The 25515-nt window shown below is 38.1% G+C and overlaps 1 protein-coding gene across 3 annotated transcripts in view; it reads left to right on the top strand.

Annotated features, from left to right (window-relative positions):
* The first annotated feature begins 2433 nt into the window (after positions 1–2433).
* The window catches only part of LOC129239050 (uncharacterized), a 42835-nt gene continuing 19753 nt past the window's right edge, over positions 2434–25515 (top strand). Inside the window, exons 1-4 of one of the 3 annotated variants that reach the window (XM_054874323.1) lie at positions 2434–2680; positions 2748–2882; positions 13908–14587; positions 19476–20571. In XM_054874323.1, coding sequence (XP_054730298.1) covers positions 14118–14587; positions 19476–19656 — 651 coding nt within the window. In that variant the 5' untranslated portion in view covers positions 2434–2680; positions 2748–2882; positions 13908–14117 and the 3' untranslated portion in view covers positions 19657–20571. Of the gene's footprint in view, positions 2681–2747; positions 2883–13907; positions 14588–19472; positions 20572–25515 lie in introns of all 3 variants that reach the window. The other 2 variants (XM_054874320.1, XM_054874321.1) reach the window with 2 other exon arrangements.

The raw sequence follows: 25515 nt of genomic DNA, 5'->3' as shown, positions 1-25515 counted from the left end.
GACAGTTTATATGGCAGCAAACACGAGAACAGCGGTTTATCTTATCAAAGCTCCTTCTAAAGAAAATCAAATACCCTGCAGCGTCTGAGAAGCCAACCGTAGAAATGATAGATGGCTATTTTCCAATACTGGCCTCGGTAGTCTAGCGTAAATGCAGTAGCCTACCATCCCAGATCATGTGGGTTCGAATCCCATGTAAAGCACTGGCCTCGCACTTTTCCAAATTAACCTATTTTCCCTGTTTCTAAAAAACAAAACAATCTCACTAAAAACGTATCCCTTCCATCCTTTCCATTCTTACTCTCGCACAATAGTCAGCGCATTTTTTGCATTGTGGCTACTAAAACAAGAAAAAATAAATAAAAGCATAGTTACACATTGCATCAAGTGGCGCCAGTAAGAGAAAGCGGGCAGCCGTAGCAATAGCGCAGACACATCACTTTAGTGAAGTCCTCAACCATCTATGCGATCCTTCTGCAAGAAAAATGTGTCAGTCAGAAGGCGTTGTTTCTAAGAAACGACAAGTGGGCATTCACACTACTTAGGACTGATAGCGGCAGACTAATCACCTACATTGTCAGAAATCAAATAGATAAACTAAACCAACGTTAGACAAGTCTTATCGAGGCCCTATGCTCCCGAGAGGAGTGAACAAGGAAAAAAAAAACAATGTTCCAATCTGAAGAGGTTCCTGTTGTCACGCACACAAAGTTTCCAGCTACTGTTATGGTTTTAGGTGTTGTGAACAACAAAGGACATGTAATGGCCACTACACTTCTTTACTCAAGGATTTCGTGTGACTTCTGCTACATATATCGTGACATATATCTAGAGACACTAATGAAACCCTGGACTGGCTGCATCACGCCCATATACCTTTGAGCAAGACCTTGCTTCTACACGCAAAGCGATGGCGAGCCAAAGTGGGATGGCTGCAAATTTCCATGACCACATAACCCAGAATTTATGGCCACCTAACTCCCCAGACCTTAATCCTCTGGATTACTGTGTATGGGGTGAAGTTGAGCGTGAACCAATAAACATTCTTATAACACTATTTTTCTCCAAAACTGCAATTAATACCGTTATGGTCAGGGCCGTAGAGAGCAAATCTGGGCCCCGGGGAAAAATGCAAATGCGGGCCCTTTCCAATTATGTCTAATTCATTTAAATACGTATAATCTCGAGTCCGGTCCCCTCTGAGAACTCCGATCCCGGGGTAAAAAACTCGAGTCATTCCGGTAACGTAGAACCAACTGCTACGGGAATGTCCCCTACTTCGTCCGCGGCGACGCTCTTTACCACCTGGACAAAGAAGGTCAAACTGCAGCTCAAGGTCAAATCGACGACACACCAATTTCGACTGTTAACAAACCCAAACATTTTGGGAGTAAACTTTGACAGTTTGCTCTCCGCTAGCCGGCAGTACTTGGGGCAAAGAAAAAAAAATGGTGCTATCGACATTTAAGGCAATTGGCCGCTCGGTTCTAAACTACGCGGCACCTAAAAACACTGCTATTCGGATAGCTACGGGATGCGTTCTGATGTCTCCTCTACAACACCTATGTACATAACAAGGCACATATGCTTCCTGTAAAGGAGCACAACAAACTGCTCAGAAAGCAGTTTCTGCTAGGCTGCTACTGCAGGTCCCACCCATGTAGGCACTTGTTTGAGCCAGACCCGCCCCGCAGGCACGTCAGGAGGCACCTTTTCAACTACACCGACGAGATCCAGGACAAAACGAACCGGCGGCAACTACTGGACCGGACAATGTTTAGACAGACAATAAACGACATTAATCGAGAGACCCTCACCACCTTCTTAAGCTCCCGACCCCCGAATGCCGTAATCGGAGTCCAACCACCACCCACAGCAGATAAAGAGCTCCAGCTACCCCGAGAGACCCGCGTAACCTTGGCACAACTACGTTCTGGATATTGTATCAGGTTAAACTCTTTCCTATCCAGAATTGACCTCGACATATCAAACATAGGTTCAGCATGCAAAGGCACTCCGCATGACACTAACCACCTTTCCACATGCCACATTAGACCCACTCATCTAAAGCCTCTCTCCCTTTGGACTCAACCTGCCAGGGCCTACCGTTAGATGAGCTAGGCGAAGACGACCGGTGATTCAAATTACACTGACAGGGTTTAGCATTGCTGCTATAACAACAACAACATTAAATGAGCAAAGCTTGTTTAAAATCTGACGTCGCTTTATTCTTTCCTTGAAACAGAATTACAAATAGCCGGTCATCATAAAGGGTCATATATAATAAATATATGGCAGTAGTTGGTTCAAGACTTCTGCTTGTATAAATAATTAAATTTAAAAAACAGCAATGTTCACTTCAAAACATATCGACATGCACATACATATATAATATTTTCTTTTATTTCACCTGACTCTTGCTTCAATAATGAATAATAAACGAATCAAGACTTTGACGGAAATTTTCGAAGTTCTCATTGCTTTATTTACCCTTTAAACCGTTTTGACTTCTGAACATAAATTACCAGTTTTCAAACGCAAACAAGAAAATCAAATACTAATAAATAGCAATCAGATGCGGGTTTTAAAGGAAGCCTAAAATTTTTGCGTTATTCTTCGCCAACTCATAAGCAAAAATTTTAGCCGAAGAATCGGACTTTGAGCTCAAAACAACCAAAAGGTAAGGGGTAAAACTTAAACTTAAATATTTAAATAATTTTAATTAAATGCAAGTTATCACATCTAAGGCTGCTGTATACGAAATGTCTTATCTCGGAATTGCTGTAGACGCAATTTGTTAGCCCATGAAAAAGCATCCTTCTGCCTGCACGCCATTTAAATTAGTAAAAGTAAACTTCGCTTTTATGGTCTAAAGGAAGGTGGTAAGACAAGTCTTTATTACTGCAAAGATACAGAAAAAGAACAACACAAAATTAAAACGAAAGCAGGCGCGCCGCGTGACGTGATGCACCTACACTTACGCGCACAAATAAATCTGTATGTACATACAGTCCACGACAAATGCTAGCACATTTTGAGCAGTTTTCACTATTTGTACCCTTTTTTGTTTTCTTTATTTTTTATGTAGTAAGTACATATATCTCATTGCCTAAAAAAACCACATAAATCTAGGTTTCAAACTTTATACAAAAATTCAACGAATTTTCCATCGCAATTTTACGTTTTTATTTAGCATTTCTAGAAAGATTTTTAGTATATATGTAGCCTTATAGCTTATTCAATTATAGTATTTTTTTATTATTTACCTTCCTTCTTGTTTTATTTTTTATAAAAGTATAGCTGATCGTCCACTTTTGTCATATAAATCCACTTTTAAAATTTTATACAAAAATTAGAAAAAATCCCACAAAATTTTCATTACAATCCCACGGTTTTTGATTAGCATTTGTAGTATACATAAAAATACATATATACATAAAAATTCGCGTTGCTTTTTTATAATTTCTTCCCGTGACGATGTTGTGCATTTCCTCCATATGACGAATAATGAATGCACAGAATTTTTTATATGGAGAAAATGCGCAGGAAAAATGCGTCCAGGAAAAAATTATAAAAAATCAGCGGAATTTTTACCCACTTAAAACGTAAACTTTGTCCGAGAAATTCAGAAAGCCTCCAATTTCAAAATGAAAACAACTGAAGCTAACTACCCCCAAAAAATTAAGCAGCTCATCACAAACAATACAAAAAATTAAGCCCGAAAATGGCAACAAACTCGTTCCACCAGTGACAAAACCAAACTAAACAAAGCATCAGCATAGTTGAAAAGCAAATAAATTTTATTAAAAATTAATCAATAAATCAAAAAATATCAAGCTTAAGACCTGATAAAAAAGGTGACTACTCACTTTGGAACTGTACTAAATATTTGAAAATGCCAAACTGCCATGTTCCTCCAATCAAAAAAGATGGGCAAAAGGTGACATGGACAAGGCAATAGCTTTTGCAAAACACCTAACAAAAACTTTCTAACCCAATGAAAATCAACTTGACAACTTTTATACTCTTACTGTGAACGAAAACACCCATTCATTACCAAGAAGAACTCAAAAGAGAAATAACACAACTAAAGGATAAAAAAGCGCCCGGTTTCGATTTCGTTACAGCTGAGGTGTTAAAAAAGTTACCCTCTATAAGTTTGGTTAAATTAGTAAAGTTATTCAATCATTCAATTCATCTCCACTATGTTCCAATCCTGTGAAAAGTTGCAGAAATGATAATGATTCCAAAACCGCGAAAAGATCTGCATCTTGTTTCCTCATACCGACCAATCTCGTTGCAGTCTCAAATTGGTAAGCTATTCGAAAAGCGCACCCTCAATCGATTGACGCCAATTATCGACTCTAAAACCTTCGCATCAATTTGGTTTTCGCAGTAAGCACTTAACCATCGATCAGGTGCACAGAAGCACAGCTGAAATAGAAAACTCTTTTGAACAGAATAACTTGTGTTCAGCAGTATCCTTGGACATCGCATAAGCTTTCGACAAGGTTTGGTATGTCGATTTAAATAACAAACTAAATACCTGCCTTCCAAATGATTTTTGCGCCCTCCTAAAGTCGTATCAGAGCGAACGCTAAGTTCACGTTAAACAAGGAAACGTATACTCTAACCTTGAAGAAATAAATGATGGTATGCCGCAAGGAAGCATTCTTGGTCCGCTCTTATACTTCTTATACCTTCTATATAGCAGACACTTGCCGATACCCACCAATATCTTGATCGCCACTTTTGCCGACTACACTGCCCTCCTAGCAATTGGAAAAAGTGCTGAAAAAGCCGCAGCCTAACTTCAAATTCTAACAAACGCTATTGAAGAATGAACGAAGATTTGGCGTATGCAATTGAACAATACCTAGTCAGTTCGTGCAAACTTCACGCCAAAAATAGGAATCAGTTTCCAATAATACTGCTAGGGGCCGCAAACACTGCAAAATACTTTGGCACAACGCTCGATGTCAAGCTTCGATGGAAGGAGCATATAAAACTTAAACGCCATGCAATCCATCTGAAGATAATAAAAATGAAATGGCCAATTGGACGAAGATCAAAACTTTCCATATATAACAAAATATCTATACAGGAATATTAGGGTGGTCCAAAAATGCATGGGAAAAAATTTATATTAAAATTTTTATGCTGCCGCCCCCCATAATGGTAAAGAATGAAAAATAAAAAGACCCGTATTTTTTTTTTTTTAATCAGACCATATTTAATGGTGCCACCGGGGCTTTGAAATATCCCATGTATTTTGCATGGGAAAAAAATACTTTTTCGTAGATTTCATGTAAAAACCTGGAAAATGAATATATTTTAACCGGATACCTCAGTTTCTCTTCATAATTGGTCAGGGAATAACAACCAATTATGAAATAATTAATTTTTTTGTATTAACTATTTTTTATAGAACCCCAAAAAGCCCCCATAAAACGAAAATCTAAGAAAAAATCGAAAAACAATATTTTATATTACTTTTATGAAAATAGTTAATACAAAAAAAATTAATTATTTCATAATTGGTTGTTATTCCCTGACCAATTATGAAGAGAAACTGAGTTATCCGGTTAAAATATATTCATTTTCCAGGTTTTTACATGAAATCTACGAAAAAGTATTTTTTCCCATGCAAAATACATGGTATATTTCAAAGCCCCGGCGGCACCATTAAATTTGGTCTGATTAAAAAAAAAAAAATACGGTTCTTTTTATTTTTCATTCTTTACTATTTTGGGGGGCGGCAGCATACAAATTTTTTTTGGACCACCCTAAGGTATATAAACAAATTATACAGCCTGTGTAGTCCTATGGGCGCAAGAATGCGGTTGCGCCAGTCAAAGTAATATATTGGGTATTGGAATAAGTTTCCGCCCTCGTAAAAGAGATGTCGATGCTGATACTTTTTTTGTGCGCACTGGTATACTGGTAATTTGAAGGTGCATATGTGAGGTCTCGATCGCAGTAGTTGACATTCGTTTGAAGCGTAAAGATCCTATTTATCTGACGCCAAAAATGTCTACGTTCGTACCGAAAACAAACAGCGGGAAGTCGTACTTCATTATTACCTTTTCCACGCTCCATCAGATACAACTTGTAAAGAGATGGGTTGCGCCAGTCAAAGTAATATAAATATACTTCAATGATTGCAAAATAAAATCCTACGAGATATCCTCAACTCACCTTGGCTCGTTCGCCATAAGGATATTCATCGTGATTTCAAGATACCTACAGTCGCTGAAGAAAAACCTGCAGAAGCCCGCTCCCGCGGGCTTCAAAGGCACGTGAATGAGGAAGCTAGCAAACTCCTCAACACCTCAGGCCTAACCCGACAACTCCATCGAATCAAACCACATGATTTGGCATGATGGCTGTTAACTTAAGGAAGGGACTACGGAAATCTCTTCACAAAATTCTCTTTATGTTAAAAAAAGGGGGAAAAAATAGCTTACACTATATACTAAAATTCGATGAGCTATAAAACTGCATACCGATATATTTTCTAAAAATTCTAATTAAAAATCGTGGAATTGTGATGAAAAGTTTTTGTGTTTCTGTATAAAATTTTAAAACTGGAATTTATATGATTTTTGTGGAATAATGAGCTATACTTTAATAACAACAAAACAATAATGAATACAAGGTTGCCCATATTCAATGGACCCATCTGGCAATCCCTTATCTTTTGACAGAGACGTTAGATCGCTTAATGATATACCACGTTGGAAGCGTCAGTCTAAGCAAATTTTTACCATGGAAACATGCCACGCGAGCGCTCTCAAATTGTTGAAATTTACATTCAACAAAAGAAGTCAATTGTGAAAACTCAACGGGCGTATAAAAAATTAAATAATGTGAAAAGTGCGCCTTCTAAGAACACCATTAAACGTTTGTACGAAAGGTTTTCGACTGGTGATGCTCTTTCTAATCCAAAGAGGCCAAATCAAAACCGACCAAGGCGATCGGATTAGAATATTGCTCTTGTACGGGCCAGTGTTGAGACGTCACCAAGGACATCTCAAAATCACCGTTCTCAGCAGTTGGGCATTGCTCGGACCACTTTACCACGAAGTATCCGCATTGATTTGCATTTATTCCCGTATAAGATTCAATTGACGCAAAGATTGTTGCCTGCGGGCAAGACTCGTCGATTGGACTGGGCCCAAAGAGTCATCGAAATCCGTCGGGTCCGTCGAATATGGACATACAAATAAAAACCAAGAAAAAGGCAGATTTGGTCAAAATATTGTTGTGCTATTGTTTTGTCGCGGCGTGTATGTACAACATTGAGATGTCACTGCGAATGTTAAAATGGACAATGAGAAGATAAGCTGCCATTGGACTAAATTGCATTTGCACTTACGCCTTGCCGTTTGGTGTTTAACGAACGTAGGGCTCAGGAAATTTTGCAATTAAAAAAGTGGTTTTAAATTCTATCTACAAAAAGAGAAATTAAAATCAGCATCTACGACAAGTGATCACGTCGTTATTATGTTTCATTGTCCGCAACGCTGAATACCGTTCACGAAATCTGTTTTATTTAAGGGGTAACACCACTGTACACGCGTAAAATAAACACGATTTTTAAAGAATTTTTTTGTATAGAAGGAAAGGGGAAACAATCACTTTGATTTGGGAAGTTATTACTTATATACTAAAATACAAAACTACAAAGTTTGATCGAAAAATTTTACAAAATGGCGGCATTGGAGACATTTTTGTAATGTGGTTTCTCTTGAAGGAGCTCCGCGGCACGCAGCACAGAGGGTGCAAATTTTAATCTGGAACAAAGAAACATTTTTTTTCTTAATCTAGATAAGAATAGCTAGAGCAACACACAATATTTATTTTTGTGGAATTAGCAAGCATTTGAAGGAAAAAACTCTATTTTGGACTAAAAAAACGGCACTTAAATAATTATAACAATCGTTTAAATTAATCTATCGAAAATCCCCTACGCTCTTCTCTTAAGAAGGTTATTATACAGACGTAGTGAAAAACCTGATTAAAAATATTTAAAATTGTTTGAGTTATGCTGCGTGCCAATTTCAGAAAACGTGTTTTGAGAAAAACGCGTTTAAAGTTTGGAAATTTGGAGAAGTCGTTAGGTAGCAGTCACTAACGCTTGGTTAAAAGCTTAAAATATTTATGAAATAGACTTCGGTAACGTATAAAACTTTTTGTTCTGTATTTTAAAAGGTTCAAAGAATTTTTTAAGCTTATAAAAAAAAAATCAATTTTTTGAAATTTCTACAGTGGTGTTACCCCTTAATATAAGTTTTGTTTTAAGGTGGATTCGGTGAAAAAAATACTTCTTTTTTGATAATATAGATAGTTTAAGATTATCCAGTAACAATATAATATTTTTCTAAATTTTTATTGCATAATATTCAAGATTAAGCGAGTGATAGCGAATCTCCGGAGGTACATCGAAAAAACTTTGCTTTGCGGTGCACCAGGTTGTGCAATAAGTTTTGCTGTTCCACAAGAGAGGGCGTTGCTACTAGCCTTCTTTTCTCCCTTTTTTGTTTTTGTTATGTTGGTACACTCTTCATATGAAGGTATTTAGAGTTTCATTTCAATCTGTCAATTCATTCTTTGTTTTCAAGCCATTTAGTATCGACATGTCACAGGATTTTCTACATACAATAGAAAAAATCAAGTATCGTGCGGTGGTTGAATTTTCAATTTTGGAAGGTTTAGGTAGGTAGGTGAAATGGTTGAAGTGCCGGTCTGGCACTCCTGAAGTAACACTAAAGCGCCGTTTTGATATCATTATGAGACCTCCAACAATCAGATATCTACAGCCTGCCAGAGCTATTGATATAATGGAGGAGATTGATTGGATTAAGGTTGGCGCACTGCCCAGGCTGTCGTAGACAGGAGCGCCCAGTGTCCTTAGTCGTTTAGCTGCCAAACCCGGACATTTACAGAGAAAATACTCTACAGTCTCTTTCTCCGAAAGGTCCCCACAACTTCTGCAATGTGGGTTAAATGGTAACCCAAGCTTTTCCACGTGTGTGCCGATCGTCCAGTGACCGGTAAACACAGCTACGTGTTTGTAAATTGAATGGCGAGGAGTCCAAAGGACTTTCTGAGTCCTTCGTATATCGTATTGGGGCCAAAGGGTTTTTGACATAGCACATGAAGAAATAGAGCTCCATCTTTTCTGCGCTTTGCTGAGAAATAATTTGTGCAGTTCCCCTTTAACAACAGTCAGGGGGATGCCAATGACCGGGTAGGAGGTCTCTGAGGCCAATTCAGCCCCCTTCCTGGCAAGCTCATCAGCAATTTAATTTTCCTCTATGTTCCTATGTCCTGGAACCCATACATACATATGTACAGCAGGAATTTCGATGAAGTCAATATTTATGCAACACAAAAGCTTTCAAGAAGTTTCCAGAAGGACCTGTTCAAAATAGGGAAATGCGAACACCCCACATGCATATACGGTGACGTAGAACATACCTTTTTCCAATGCATGCGTTAGGAACAAGAACGTCGAATTGGAAATGTAATAGACAGGATGTTAAGCAGCGAAGAAACGTGGGAAATCAACAGCGAATTCGCAGAAAAAATTCTGCGGATAAGAAAGCAAGACCTGGATGTGGGCACACAAGCATACATCTTGTAATAAGGAAAATGGAACACCACTCTGAAGTAGTGCGAAAGCGGTTGCAGATTGGGCGGCGGTTTTTTAGTCTCCGGACATACCATTGCTGCGGCGGTAGCTTTGATGAAGCATTACCCTTTTTAAATCCTCTCATCCAAAAAAAAAAATAAAATAAAATAAACGAATAGACGAAGAAGTCATAGTGTTGTAGTCTACGGGGGACTTGTCAATGTCAAAAACAAAAGCTTAGGTTACGCCAAAGTGACTCGTTGGGACTTTCCATCCACCTTTCATAATCCTCAGTCCTCTGTAACTTAAAATTCATTGAAGAAGTTGATAAATTTTTGCCCGAATCATCTTCGATGCATCATGGAGATAACCAGGATAGAGAAGGTTTTCGAGCGTCTATGGATCGGTGCAGAGTTATATGCGCAATATTTTAAGAACGAAATGACTTGATTGCGACTTGTGTCAAATGCGCTGAATATTTTGCGTAAACAGGATCGAAATGCATCCGTTGGCCAAAATGCTATAGAACATACATCATTACCGGTGACGAAACTTAAGTCTATGCAAATATCATTCAAGTCAACTAGCAATCACCAGAAAAATCCACGACAAAGTTTTTACATTGCTGATTTTTTTATATTCTTTTGGTGTGGTCCACTCCGAATTTCTTGCGCGAGATCAAACTGTAGGGTAGTACTCTTCTTTTTCTTCTAGTTACTCGGGTAGTATTCTTCTTCTTCTTAATTGGTGCGGTAACCGCATAAGCGATTTTGGCGGCCATTCTCGTTCTAACTGGCGCCAGTTAGGCACACCAAGTGAACCCAAGTCCTTCTCCACCTGATCTTTCCGACGCCGAGGAGGCCTTCGTCTTTCTGTAATCGTAATCGTAATGAAGCACTTGAAGAGAATATTAATCTCAAGAGGATGGAATAATAGTAAAAACAATTCATGGCTTGTTCACTCCAGCTGTGTGCCGACTCCCACATCTCATCCTCTATTCGAATATTTGTCCAAAATCATTCGCATTCACTTAGCATGCGCCTGTGTGAATTTTTAATATTTTTACGACTGAAATTATCACTTCAGGGAATGTATTTGGGGAGATTGAGACCATTAGGAAGACTTCGCATAAGGAGCTCTAAAAGGAACTCGAAAATGGAGATTACTTTGAAGATTATAAAATATATTTCAATTTATTATTTTTTGCTTGTACAGGACACTTTTTGAACAGCAGTTAAATAATGGACAAAGTTTTCTTCTAATAGTTGCCGCTTCTAAGGAAAAAATGGCAAAAATTGAATGAAATTTTCGATCATAAAAAAGTTTCTCATAAAACTGCACAGCACCATCAGCGGAAGAAAGTTTTGCAATTTTTTTTTTGTCATTTCTTAAATGGTATCACAGAGTGCGAAGCATAGTAAAAGAAAGTAAGTATCTACCAATTTGATGACTTTATGTAAGGCTGCAAATAGAAAATGCTGGCGAAAGCGGAGACAAATTGCGTAAACTAATTAGTGACAGAATAAGTTTGAAATGAAAAGCGAAATCTATTTCACAGAAACAATTAAATATCCTTACGAAAAACGAAGTTTCACTTTAAGAATGGAAAACAATTTGAGGTTGCTGAAGGCAGTGCTGATTTTTTAAATATTTTTTTAAAGGTAAGAACGCATGGAAAATGTGAGTTGAGATATTCATCAGCTATCAAAGCCTGCTCTGTTTAAACTGATTGCGCAATGAAGAGGTACTAATAAAAGTTGCGAATTTCCATCACTCTCAGTATGACAAAAAAAAAAACAAAAATCATTGGTCCAAAAATTATTCTCCAAACAATATAAAATAGTATCGGCTAAAGCAAGAAAGTTTTGAAGTTTGGCTTCGTGTTTTTACTCTAACCCAAACGATATGTAAACACGGTGTTGCTTCTCAAGCGATGTTCCTCCCGTCCGAGATACGTGCATATGTTACTGAAGGATCTTTCACAAGACGCACCTAGATGTTGTACTGTTAACACTGTAAAAATTTAGATTCATTCAGGTTTCACTCGTTTTATTCAAAATAAATATCTTAACAATTATATGTGAAAAATCACAACCATTTAAATGTTCACACGGGCATGTCTACAAGTAAAATCCGTCAAACCGTTGATTCATGAAAGCCTAATTGTTGGGAACGTCGAGATATCGATGTTGAAAGCTGTTCAGCAAAACTTTGCGCTACAACAGCAATATTCTCAATAGAACGTCCAGTTTTTGGTCTGCCAGTCACTATTCTATCCTCGACAGAACCAGTTTCTTGTCATTTTTTGACCAACCTTTGAATTTTCGACTCACGATTATTTCCACTAAAAAAATCGCAAATTTTGTAATATGTTCTTCCTAAAGATCGACCATTTTTATAATAGGTTTCAATAATTTTAACGCGTTGTTCTAAGCCCAACATTGAGGGTAGAAGGCAACAGTCGCCTTGTATGGTTGTAGGAGCACCATTCGAAAAAGACGGGGCCACTCGCCTAAAGATACGTTTTGGTTATATAACACAATTATAAAGCCAATTTAGTTGTACGGAGTCTTGTGGAACTCACTGGAAAGGATGGCATCAGTTAAGAAGCTGGAGAGGGTCCAAAGGTCCGCCCTCATTGGAATCAGTGGGATGCTTCGTGGCACTCGAGGACGTTGCAGGAAAAACTGCCGCTGCACGCGCCGCAATCAGACTGAGTGAAATATTTTCCATTCATATTCCCTCATGGGAAGAATGGGCATTGTGCAAAATTTGGAGGCAGGGCATGACAACCTGGTTTACAGATGGTTTGAAGTTGGATGAGAGAGTCTTCCACACCGACTCTGCGAGGAGCTCCCTATCAAGCTCAAATGAGGTTTCCAGACCACTGTAGTGTTTTCCAAGTGCAGGTAGCCACAATTAATGAAGCAGTGGATTGGTTTATTACTTCTGTATTTACTATAAAGGATGTAAAGGTCTACTCCGACAGCCAAGCGACAATTAGGGCCTTGAGCTCTTTGTTTGTACGTTCGAAATTAGCCGGGGCTTGGCTTTTCTCTGCATTGCATCCGAATACTGCAATATTAGACTTATTTTGGTTCCCGGTCATAACCGCATACAGGGAAACTGCTGCGCTGATGAGTTGGCTGGATAGGGGACCCTGGAGACGGTTCCATCGCAAAATGAGATGATTGGAGTTCTTTTGAGAACCTGTTATTTCCTTCTGGAAAGATGTGACTCGCATCGATTCAGCGAGCGTTAGACTAGTGCGCAAACGTGCAAAGACGCGGGTAGATCAGAGGGACTTCTAAGACTAAAAAAGCTGCAGTTCTCGACTTTGGTAGGTATCCTCACCGGACACTGTCCGTTAGGTGTCCATGCGGTGAGGCTTGGGATTGCTTCGAATCTTTTCTGCTGAAGCGAAGAGTGGAGTCATATCAGCACCTTCTTCTCAGCTGCCCTGCTTTCGTTGAGCAAAGATTTAGACATCTGTGCTCTCACTTTGTCGCTACACCCCGGATATTGTGGGCTAAAATGTAAAAACATCTGGTGAAATTCATCAGTAGCTTGAAGTGGTTAATACGTACGTAAATAGCCACTGTTGGTCGTCATCCTCTAATCCAAAGCCCCTTCTACTTTTTTCCACCTGTCTGGTTCCTTTCCTTCTTCTTTCCCTGTATGGTATCACAACGGACGAATTTTGAATATTTATCTCCAAGTGGGCACCTCGCAAGGGCAGCAATTTATCTTAACCTAACCTAACCTAACCTCTATCGCGTACATCTGTCTATTTGACATATGTCAAAAATAATTCCGTATAGGAAAATAGTATATTTCTATAAAATACTAAGAATAACGTGAGATGGAGCGATTTGGAAGTATGATATTTCCAAAAATTTCAATATTTAGTTCTGTTGTAAAAATGTTTAATTTTTTCATGCAAACCTTTTTGAGGTGAAGCTTTGAAGAAAATATTAAAAACAAAATTAAGTAATTTTAGTTAAAAGAACTTCGGTATTTGGAGGTTTATCAAAATGGTCCAACTCATTTGAATCTTAATGTAGTACCGAAATATTTTGGTGGAAATCTTAATTGTATATTAAATTTCTTTATCCCGTAGAAAAACCGAAACTTTTTTGGTGAGACACTCTAATATGATATTTATACATTTGCTATAAATATATTAGCTTTAGTTTATATATGAACATTTTAAATATGTAAATGATTTTTTTAAACTCAATAACAATTGTTTAATTTTATTTATTTTCAGTTCAAAAATAAGTAGAAGTCATTAAAGTACAGAAGAACTGAAAGCTCAAAAAATTTTACAACACTCGCATCAACATCTCCTAATTCCCATACACGCCTACGTGCGCACAAAGACATAATCATTGCAGTCGTTAATATCGCCACCATTTGCACCATCAGCAACATTGACCCGGTCGCTTCCGCCACCGCCGCTGCCACCACGACTACAGCAATGCGTCGTTCCTCGTTTACGCCCGTCTTCAGTTTGAGCACCCAAGAGCCGCTCATCGTAGTCGAAGAAACAAACCCCGCCGATGATGGCGAAGATACGGAGGGTGCAGCCGGTGGTGTTGATACCGCAGCTGCTACACGCAAGTCCACCAGCGACGATTCTGATCCCGACTCGCCCGTCAATCCCTATTTGTTATGCCCATTTCCGGACATGCAACAGCGACGCAAGCATTCATTGCCATCGCTACAGATCACCGAGGGTATAACTGCCAGTCAGGTAAGGCGATTGTCGGAGGTGGGTGGTGAAAATGGTGGACTTAGTCCCAAAGAGGTAGAATTTCTGGCAACATTATCACAGAAAGCAAATCCCGCTGCGGGTGGCCGAAGACATTCGGTAGTCACAATTTCAGCTGTACCACCGACGCTGTTCGGACGCAATCGACGGGAATCACTAACAGGCATGCCGCTCAGGTGAGTACAAAGTAGCGAAGCGGAAGTAATTGCTAACACACGCATGGTGTGCTTGATACTTTCAACTGAAGTTTGACTGATTTTAGCTCAAAATATCAAATGGTATTCAATTTCCGTTGAGGTGCACAAATACACTCGCGAGAACGGCTCATCAAGCAAATAACCACATACTTACATATGTACAATTCTCTTAGTAGGTAGTGTAACTCCGGTGTTAGCAAATATAGTTTGATTTTAAAACTAAAAAAATGTGTATACATATGTATAAGTCTGCATATATGTGAATATATACATACATATGTATGTAAATTGCACAAACGAGGTGTGTTCAAGAATAAGGCAACTTTTAATTTTTCCCGAAAAATATTTATTTATTTACCAATTTCTAGTTAATGCCCTTCAATGTAATCTTCCTCAAATATAATGCACCATTTCTGATAAGCAGCTTTTGGTATTGCTTTGCTCTGCCAGCGAAGCAATCTCCCCCATTGTTGCAAATCTACGTACTTTCAAAGATCTCTTCAGCTTTGGCAATAAGAAGAAATTGCAGGGGACCAAGAGTAATCAGTTATTGACGGCATTCAACAGATCCTAAGCGGCGCTCCTGCGATGGCGCTTTTGGTCAAAAATAAGCAATTTCGGTAAAAACTTTGCTGACACTGATTTCATGCTCAAATCAGTTTCATTCGTGAAAAATTGCATGGCATGAATCAACCGATATACCAACATCCTCAACGGTTTCTCTAGTAGTGATTCCAAAACAATTTTCTTTACTGCTTCAAACTTTCCATCTGCTGTTGATGTGTTGGGGCCTCCAAAGCGCAGTACTTCATTGGTATCATCTCAGACATTTTCGAACAGCTGGTACCTCTTAACATATAAGAATTTGTTTTGGTTCAGAACAGACTCATCGCATACCACTATCAGCATCGAGGATTTTGGATTTGGATTAAATTCCATTTCTTTCACAAAACTTGATTCAAATTCATTAAAATAAATAAATTATAATTAGTTGGCGCAACGCTTTTGGTGTGTTTGGCCAAGCTGCTCCTCATATTTAGGGCGTGCGTCTTGATGTTGTTCCACAAATGGAGGGACATAAAGTTTTAAGCCGACTCGGAATGGCAGACGCATATTTTTATGAAGAGCTTTTTCATGGGAGAAACACACTCGAAGGCTTGCTATTGCCTGCCGTCGGATGACTGCTATTACAATAGAAAAAAATTGTTCTATCATTTGGTGTTTCATTCACGGAGACTCGAACCTACGTACTCCATATGTTAGTCACGCCAAAACCCATTCGGCTACGGCGGCCACCTAGCTTCTCGTCAGTTGTTGAATAAATCTTTCTCCTTTTACTAAAGATACAAATTCATTATTCCATTTTTTTTCCGAGGACCCATAACAATTGTCTCGTCAGTCTGGCAAACTTCGGATATAAGTAGTGAATTTGCGATGTTTTTTTCATTCTCCTCCCTACAAGAGCCACATATTGGGTATTCGATATTGTTTAAGGTGGTCATATGTTGGCCACACGAATTGTGCTACCTCTACCGCCACACTCAACTTTTTCAAGAAACATTTAATTATTTTGCTGTTGTTGATGCTGCACCAATGGCCGTTGGGGCTTTTGTACTCAAACTACTAAATCTTCCAAACGGCTTCTGCAAGAGCTGGTCTTTGTGCCTTTTCTACTCGAGTTCCTAACTTTACCAAACGCATTCTGCAAAAACTATCAAATAATTGGCAAATCCACACTTCGCCAATCCAGCGATTTCTGAAACCGCAATTCTCGCCATAATGCTCGCAGAATTTGCGGTTCTGGATAATTTTAAGGAGACAAAACTATTTTCAACTACAGTTTGTCAAGAGAACATACTAAAATATTGCAGTCATTTTCACTTCTTTAACTAAAATCATCGCTTCTTATTGCAATTGTAGAGCGCTTCTAATTTATTTCATTAACATGCATAGTTACCAGTACTTCGTAACGATAGACTTTTTGAATCCACCAAAGCAAACAAAGATAAATACTTATCTCAGCTGTGAAGAAAATGTATTTACATATCTATTTTCGACATCGTTTGCTAAAATGATTTTATATACCGTTATCTCACTGAGTTGTTACATGCCTTAGTCATCAATGTGATCGTAGGTTATTAAATGATCAAAATCTGCAATTGGAAGACCACGGAAAAAATCTCAAATCCACACATTTGGACAAGAAATCTTTATAGTGAGCTTAGATGTGACTGTGGGGTTGAAATTTCTCATGAAACAGCCCGTCATATTTTTGAAAAGCACAAATATACTTCAAGAGTTGCTCGAATAAAGCATTTGCTCTCTGCGCAGCATATTGAAAGGCGGTTGTCCTACACTATAACTTATCCAGCTCAACCAGAAGCTACTGATATTCTGCGATGAGACTGTATTACAACGCTGATGCCAATAGAGTGTAGAGGCAGCAATTAAAGGCACTGGAAAGGCGTAATATAATGCCGGCAATGAAATATGGGAATTTTTCTGTCATGCTGTGGGAATGGATATCCAGCAAGGGAATAGGTGGTTTGGTGTTTATAGAAGCTAAGATGGATGAACAACAACTGCAATATTTGAATATTTCGCAATGCCATTTGATAAATAGTGCAACAAAATTTGGCCTGATTGTTGATAATAAATCTCAGTTTAAATTCTACCAGGTGAACGATCGAAAACATAAAACTCATACGGACAGAATGTGGCTTCTTTTTAATGGCTGTAGAGTATCCAGCTCAAAGCCCGGATATTAGTCCAATAGAAAATTTGTGGACATATTTAAAGAAAAGGTTGTAAAAAAAGCGTTCAATATGTCGAGCAGAGCTAAAAATGTTATTTTCGAGGAATGTCACAAGATGCCCCAAAACTAAAATGTTCAAAAATTTATCCATTTTATGAGAGGTAGACTACAAGGGGTTATAGATGTCATACAAAGTACTGATTCACATTTATTTTTTTTTCATATTTAACTTAACGCTATTAAGTCCAAATGTAAAAAGAACAAATCATAGGCTCCCCACGCAGACAATTCGCCAACTCAATTCTCATTGCCGATCAGGAGGCGCCTATCCAAGTACAGGGTGGGCCAGAGAGCGTTTGCTTTTTGAACCACCTATTTTTTTGAGAATGGTAACACAAATGACATGTCAAATGTGTTCATAATTTACTTAAAGGTTTGACATTTACGAAATGGGACGTTATACGCTTGAACAAAATTGGGAAATATTGAAAACCTATTTCCAAAGTGGTGAGTCTTTTCTGATTTTCACATCGTTGGCTACGTCAATAAGCAAAATTGTCGGATTTGGGGCTCAGAAACTCCACAGGTTACTGTGGAGAAGCAAATGCATCCACATCGAGTCACTTTTTGGTGCGGTTTTTGGTCTGGCGGCATCATCGGGCCATTTTTTTCGAAAATGAGCGAGGAGCCGCGGTTACAGTAAATGGTGAGCGTTACCGTGACAAGCTCAACGAGTTGTTTCCAAAAATTGAAGAGGATGACATGGACTACATTTGGTTTCAACAGGACGGTGCAACTTGTCACACTGCCAAAGTTACACTCGAACTTTTGGCTACCGTTTTTGAAAACCGAATAATCAGCCGAAATTCCGATATCAATTGGCCGCCTCGGAGCTGTGATTTAAGCCCGTTGGACTACTTTTTGTAGAGAGTCGTTAAGGACAAATGCTATGCGAAGCATCCAAATGCGATTGATGCTTTAAAACACGAAATCGAAGTTGCCATTCATGAAATTGGAGCCCAAACAATCGAAAATGTGCTTAAAAATTGGGTTCATCGAATGGCCTACTGTAAAGCCAGTCGTGTCAGTCATTTGAACGATATTATTTTTCATTCATAAATGACAATGTTCAATCTTCAAAATAACAAAAAAAAGTTTGAAAAAATACTGATTAGTTTTTTTTTATAGCCGATTCAAAAAGCAAATTTTACATGGCCCACACTATTTGTCTTAGTGGCAACCGATCAGTGGCAACTGGTAAGAGCCAATCTTAAAAAAAATATTATTTTCAAAAGTGAGCAAAAAATTGTTTGGAAACGAAAGAAGTTTTCTGTGTTAAACTTATCTCCATATTATGATTCAATAGTTAATATGTACACTAGCCGCCAACCCCGTGTGGTTTACTTACGCTTACATGCTTTGTTAGATGTTTGTTCGACCTTCTCACCCAAGTGCGGTAATGCAGTTTGCCTATCTATGGTTTTATAAGAAGCTTTTCGTTGACAGATATTTTTCTATCTTGTGTATTGTATTTCACTTCCACAACGGGGCTTGAACCCGTATAGTAGTTACTCTCAAATTCACTCGACTATGGCGGCCGCCGTAGCCGAATGGGTTGGTGCGTGACTACCATTCGTGAGTGCGCGAATCTCCGCATGAAACACCGAAATGTAAATAAATTGTTTTCTAATAGCGGTCGCCCCTCGGCAGGCTATGACAAACTTGACTGTATTTCCGCCATGGAAAATCTCTTCATAAAAACCATTTGCCTTTCAAAATCGGCTTAAGATAGTAAGTCCCTCCATTTATTTATTTTATTTTTATGGCAGCCGTCATTATTTTAAAAATATTATACAAAAATTAATATTCACACGAGTGCTCCTTATGAGGCGTCTGATAATCTTTTATAAATATTTCAAATAACAAAATATTTGTTTCCTAAATGGAAACGCGCATTGTAGAGAAATAACTAAAAGGTCAATAACTAAAGCTCAAGGTTTTTGCGTTTATTTCTGCACCATCACAAAACTTAGCTTTTATATGTATGTACGATTTTATGGAAATTTTTGATTAGTTCTCACTTTCCCTCTCTGTCTCCTATTTCCTCAGCAGTGGCAGTCGACGCGGCAGTATTATTCAAGGACCACCACTTACCGACCATCGAGGCAGTATACACAACTTGCAACTAGACATCATGGATGGCATTGTACAGACCCGCAAGCGAGCCGGCAGTGGCGTATGGACAGCACCAGTTCTGCAAGAAACCGAGAATAATGTGCCAGTGCAAACATAAATCATAACAACGTCCCCCTATACCACCAATCGGCCCACGACCATCATACTTAAAACCAGCAACAGCATCGACATTAACGGCGGCAGCAGCAGCAACAATAAGAGCAGTAATAAAGATGAAAATAATGATAGTCAAATTAGCACCAACAAAATAAATAAAAAAATCGACAGCAATATTAGCAAACGGAGTGCGGGCAGTTTGGATGTGGCAATAGCTGAAACATCAACAGCATCAACAACGACAACGGCAACTGGTAACAGACCATCAACATCGTGGCATAGTAATTTAGTTTCACGTTTCGGCGCATTGCTCTGTTGGCAATCGCTGGACTGCTGAAGAGTGAAGAGGATGTGCATAGCAACTTCAGTTACGGGAGCGGAACTGAGATCGCATTGTGGTGAGGAAAGTAGCGCTAAATGTGGTCGGTCATAAGTCAACTGACCACCGACAGCAACAGGAAATGTCAACAGTGCACAGCGAGGGTCAACAATATGAAGTGGCTCAATTTGGTGGCCAAATACGAAAACAATCATAAACTTTTCCGCTTTTGCGAATTGCACGGTACAAGAAATTGCCACAAAGGTGAGTCACAGAGCCATCGATTTACCAGCATCGCAAGTATGCGTTCAATGTCAATAGCATTGACGCTGCAAATGTATGAAAATTGCCAAAGTTCAACCGAAGGGGGACGTTGGAGAGAAAAAACAAAACTTCGATTATTTTCTATTTTCTGGCTTTGTTTTATTTGAATAACAAACAACGGTGAATATTAAGAACAGAAAGCATTGTACAGGTGAATGTTTTCCAGGTAGAAAGTAAGTGGATGTACATGGAGCGCATTCGAGGAGGATAATAACTAGCAAAAATACAAAACTACATCTGTTAAAGCTCGGAAGGAAACTACAAATAATGTGAGTAAGTTTTATAAATAAAGCGTATGCCCATTACTAAAACTACTATTAAAAATTGATAAAAATTGGTATAATTATTATTTAGGATGCATGTATGGGGTGGCCTATTTAGCGGCTTTGATTTAAAAATTGAAAAAAAAAATTATAGCACAAAAATTATTTTTTTCCAGTATATGATTTTGTTATTCGAAGGAGCAAATATGCCCTTAATTTTTTGAACACGGTTCTATTCATGGGACTGTCTTAGCTGTTTTATCATGCACTTATTTATGATCTCCACTGTGCATAGCTTTATACAGGGTGCGCCATATAGCGTTTGCTTTTTGAACCACCTATTTTTTTGATAAAGGTAAGAAAAATGACGGCCGCCGTTGCCGAATGGGTTGGTGCGTGATTACCATTCGGAATTCACAGAGAGATCGTTGGTTCGAATCTCGGTGAAAGCAAAATTAATAAAAACATTTTTCTAATAGCGGTCGCCCCTCGGCAGGCAATGGCAAACCTCCGAGTGTATTTCTGCCATGAAAAAGCTCCTCATAAAAATATCTGCCGTTCGGAGTCGGCTTGAAACTGTAGGTCCCTCCATTTGTGGAACAACATCAAGACGCACACCACAAATAGGAGGAGGAGCTCGGCCAAACACCTAACAGAAGTGTACGCGCCAATTATTTATTTATTTAAGACAAATGACATGTCAAATGTGTTCATAATCTACTTAAAGGTTTGACATTTACGAAATGGGACGTTATACGCTTGAACAAAATTGGGAAATATTGAAAACCTATTTCCAAAGTGGTGAGTCTTCTTCTTCTTTTCTGATTTTCACATCGGTGGTTACGTCAATAAGCAAAATTGTCGGATTTGGGACTCAGAAAATCCACACGTTACTGTAGAGAAGCAAATGCATCCACAACGAGTCACTTTTTGGTGCGGTTTTTGATCTGGCGGCATCATCGGGCCATTTTTTTTCGAAAATGAACGAGTAGCCGCGGTTACAGTAAATGGCGAGCGTTACCGTGACATGCTCAACGAGTTGTTTCCAAAAACTGAAGAGGATGACATGGACGACATTTGGGTTCAACAAGACGGTGCAACTTGTCACACTGCCAAAGTTACACTCGAACTTTTGGCTACCGTTTTTGAAAACCGAATAATCAGCCGAAATTCCGATATCAATCGGCCGCCTCGGAGCTGTGATTTAAGCCCATTGGACTATTTTTTGTGGGGACCCGTTAAGGACAAATGCTATGCGAACCATCCAGAGACGATCGATTTTAAAACACGAAATCGAAGTAGCCATTCATGAAATTGGAGCCCAAACAATCGAAAATGTGCTTAAAAATTGGGTTGATCGAGTGACCTACTGTAAAGCCAGCCGTGGCAGTCATTTGAACGATATTATTTTTCATTCATAAATGACCATGTTCAATCTTCAAAATAAAAAAAAAAGTTTGAAGAAATATTGATTAGTTTTTTTTTTTATAGCCGATTCAAAAAGCAAGTTTTGCATGGCCCACCCTATAGCTAACTTGCAAAGATTTCGCGTGGACGCCTTTTTAAAAAGGATTCCTTAAATCATCCGATCTGGAATGCTTTGATAAGCTAAATGTCTTAGGGCAGAAGAATTAAGTAAGTTTCAAAATTTGTGTGGGTAAAAATTGATAAACATCAAATGAAAAATTATAGAGCTAATTACCATAGTCTTCTTCTTCTTGATTGGCGCGATAAGCGCTTACGCGATTTTGGCCGAGTTTCTCAAAGCGCGCCAGTTGTTTCTCTTTCCGGGTAACTGTTGGAAACACGAAGTGAAGCCAAGTCTTGGAGACCTTCCTCTTCCTCTACTACCATCAGCTGGCACTGCAACGAATACTTTTAGAGCCGGAGCACTTGCATCCATTAGGATGACATGACATAGCTGCTGGATCTTTATTCGCTGCGCTATGTTTCTGTCGTCGTAAAGCTCATATAGCTCATCGTTCCATCGCCTGCGATACTCGCCGTCACTAACATGCAAAGATCTAAAAATCTTCCTCAGAATCTTTCTCTTAAACGCTCCAAGGGACACCTCATGGGATACTGTCGTCGTGTTAGTGTTAAGTGTACGTTTTTTTCGTCGAGATAGGAACTAAAAATTTAGAACCAGCAATGGCCATAGTAATTATTGCTTATTTCAAGCGTGTCAAAATCAAACATAAATTGTCAAATAAATTACTATTTCTTTTGTTTTTATACTTAAACGTTATTTTAATTCCGATTTGGCAACTGCCAAGCAATAAATCGAAAAATGTAATATATAGCAAGCCCAGTTATGAATAAAAGAAATCTCTTAGCCGCCGGCATCTACCGCTCTCAAATGAATATTTTTTTTGCTTTTCTCTTGCATTAAAATAATTATAAAAAATCTAAGCAAAAAACCATGAAGCTATGTGCATGGATTGAAATCGATTACTGAAATACATAGCAATCAAATAAGCAAGACGCCTCCGGTTAGTTTTAAATATTATAGATTTTGCAGATAGTTGCTCATACGCACTGTTGTACAGCATGGAAAACATTTTGAAGGTGCTCTCATGCATATGCATTTTCATAAATAAGCAGTATGCGCTAATGCAGATGCACACACATTTCTATGCGAGTGCATATTTCTACTATGTAGCTAATGCCCTTGACCTTCCTTTACAGCAGCTGAACCAAAGGGACTACTCTCCTGTTGATATACTTATATAATATTATATTATGCATGTGTACATATGTATGTGTGTGTGCAAGTGCGTACGTGCAACTGTTTAAACTTTAGTCGCTTTTTCCGCGACCCTGCAAGGACCGTGATTATTCTTGCATTCACTTACTTATGTTTAAGTGACTCAAGTGTATGTATGTATATACATATGTACGAGTACATATACACGATTGAGTTTATTTCCCTGCGGGAAATGTAAGTCACTAACTGCATGCAATATAAACTTTTCTATCTAATATTGCTTGGAAATGAACTAGGCAGGTATTTTTCTGGATATTTTCCGCAATGCTGCAATTCTTTGCAATAATCAATACAGTTAAAGGAATATACAGAATAAACCAACTACAGTTGACTCTCGTTAATTCAAACATGCGATATTTCGAAACTGTCATTACCTCAAAGTTCTGAAAAATCTCTTTATAATTCGAATTATGTCCATAAATTTTTATGCACTCGGTAATTCGAACGAAAAAATCATTGCTACGATGCGGTAATTCGAACTCATATGGTCAAACACTCAGCATTTCTTGGTATGTTAGTAAGAACTTTGATACTTGGGACTCCCCTGAAAATACATTTACATAGTCACATATTGACGCACGCTTCCGCACTAATCGCTTGGTTGGTATACAGATTAAAAGTTTGTATTAAATAAGAGTTCTAAAAAGTATAAATGTTTGACGATTGCTGAAAAGAAGAAATTAATTGAAAAAGTAGAAGGAGGTGAGAAGCAACGCGATGTTGCAAAAGAATTTAAGATTCCTCTCAGTACTCTCTTAACCATAATAAAGAACAAGGAGAAAGTTACTACTGCTCAAATTGCTGGAGCACGGAAAAGACAACTAAAGCTGAATTTCCTCGTCTGGAAAAAAGCCTGGTCATTTGGCTTAGACAGTGTAGAGGACAAAAAGTATCTATTAGCGGAACTTTGTTAAAGGAAAAAGCAAAAGAGTTCGCGTCTACTCTAAACATACAAAACTTAGCGGCAATTGAAGGGTGGCTTAGAAATTTCAAAAAGAGGAATTGAGTCGTGTTTAAAAAAGTTTGTGGAGAAAGTGGAACTGTTAATGGTGCTGTTTGCTCAGATTAGCATGGAAAATGGAAGACACTGATTGAAAACTATGATGCCTGAGACATTTTCAATATTGATAAAATTTTGTCTGCGACAAAATTCATAAATTGCCATCAAAAGTTTAAACTTTTTAATCAGAATCTTCAGAAAACTTCTAAATGAACAGTTTTATTGTTCATTTAATTTTCTATATATTTATTATATAGGGTGACGCCAAAATTAATCATCTTATCGGAAGATTTATAATTTTTGCAAATGGCGTCGGATATGAATTAGAATTGTGAACTAAACAGCTGCAATCAAGGCGAAATAATTAAAGGTGGTGGTACTAGGCCAGCTAGAAGTAAAGGCAGAAGCTAAAAAAATCAATTTATTTATAGTATTCAAATTATTTTTATACATCTTTATATATAAAAATTAATGTTTGTCTGTATGTCATCGATGAACTCAAAAACTACTGGACCGATTATTATAAAAATTGGTATATATATGTATTTTTCCACGGAGAAGGTTTATAGAATATGCTCATTGATTCCACTTACCACCAGGCGGCGCTGCAGAGTAGCAACTTCTGCCCCGTTTAACCGATTGTCATGAAAATCAGTATGACCATGTATTTTTACACAGAGGAAACGAATATCATTGTGTGTGGATTAAATTTGAAGAATCCATGCTTCTCAAATGGACAGCTCTATGTGGCTTGCTCACGCGTCGGAAAACCTTCTGATTTATTCGTCTACGCACCAGATGGAAAAACAAGAAACATTGTGTATGACACAGCACTTCAATAAAGATCGAATTGAAACTAAACTTTGTAATGTCACAATTTTTTCGAAATAAACGAAATCAATAAAATGGTTTAGAATTGATTGAATATTTGTGTACTGATTTTTCTTTAAAGTTATTTTTCTTAAATTTATTTTAGTTGTTGGCCCAGGAACGCGCGCCGGGTACAGCTAGTCCATAATAAACTTTGAATTTAAATTCAATTATTGTACAAAATTTCAATTTTCCATTTACAAATTTGAATGTATTATAAGTAATACGTTTCGTTATTCAATTTTGTGCTGAGATCCACATTCGGAAAGGAAAACGGCGAAAAGGTAAAAAAACAACTCAGGCGACGTACTGCTAGC

Source organism: Anastrepha obliqua, chromosome 2, assembly GCF_027943255.1.
Source record: "Anastrepha obliqua isolate idAnaObli1 chromosome 2, idAnaObli1_1.0, whole genome shotgun sequence".
Lineage (NCBI taxonomy): Eukaryota > Metazoa > Arthropoda > Insecta > Diptera > Tephritidae > Anastrepha > Anastrepha obliqua.
The sequence above is the reverse complement of the archived record's forward strand: the minus strand, read 5'-3'. Positions and strand labels throughout refer to the sequence as shown.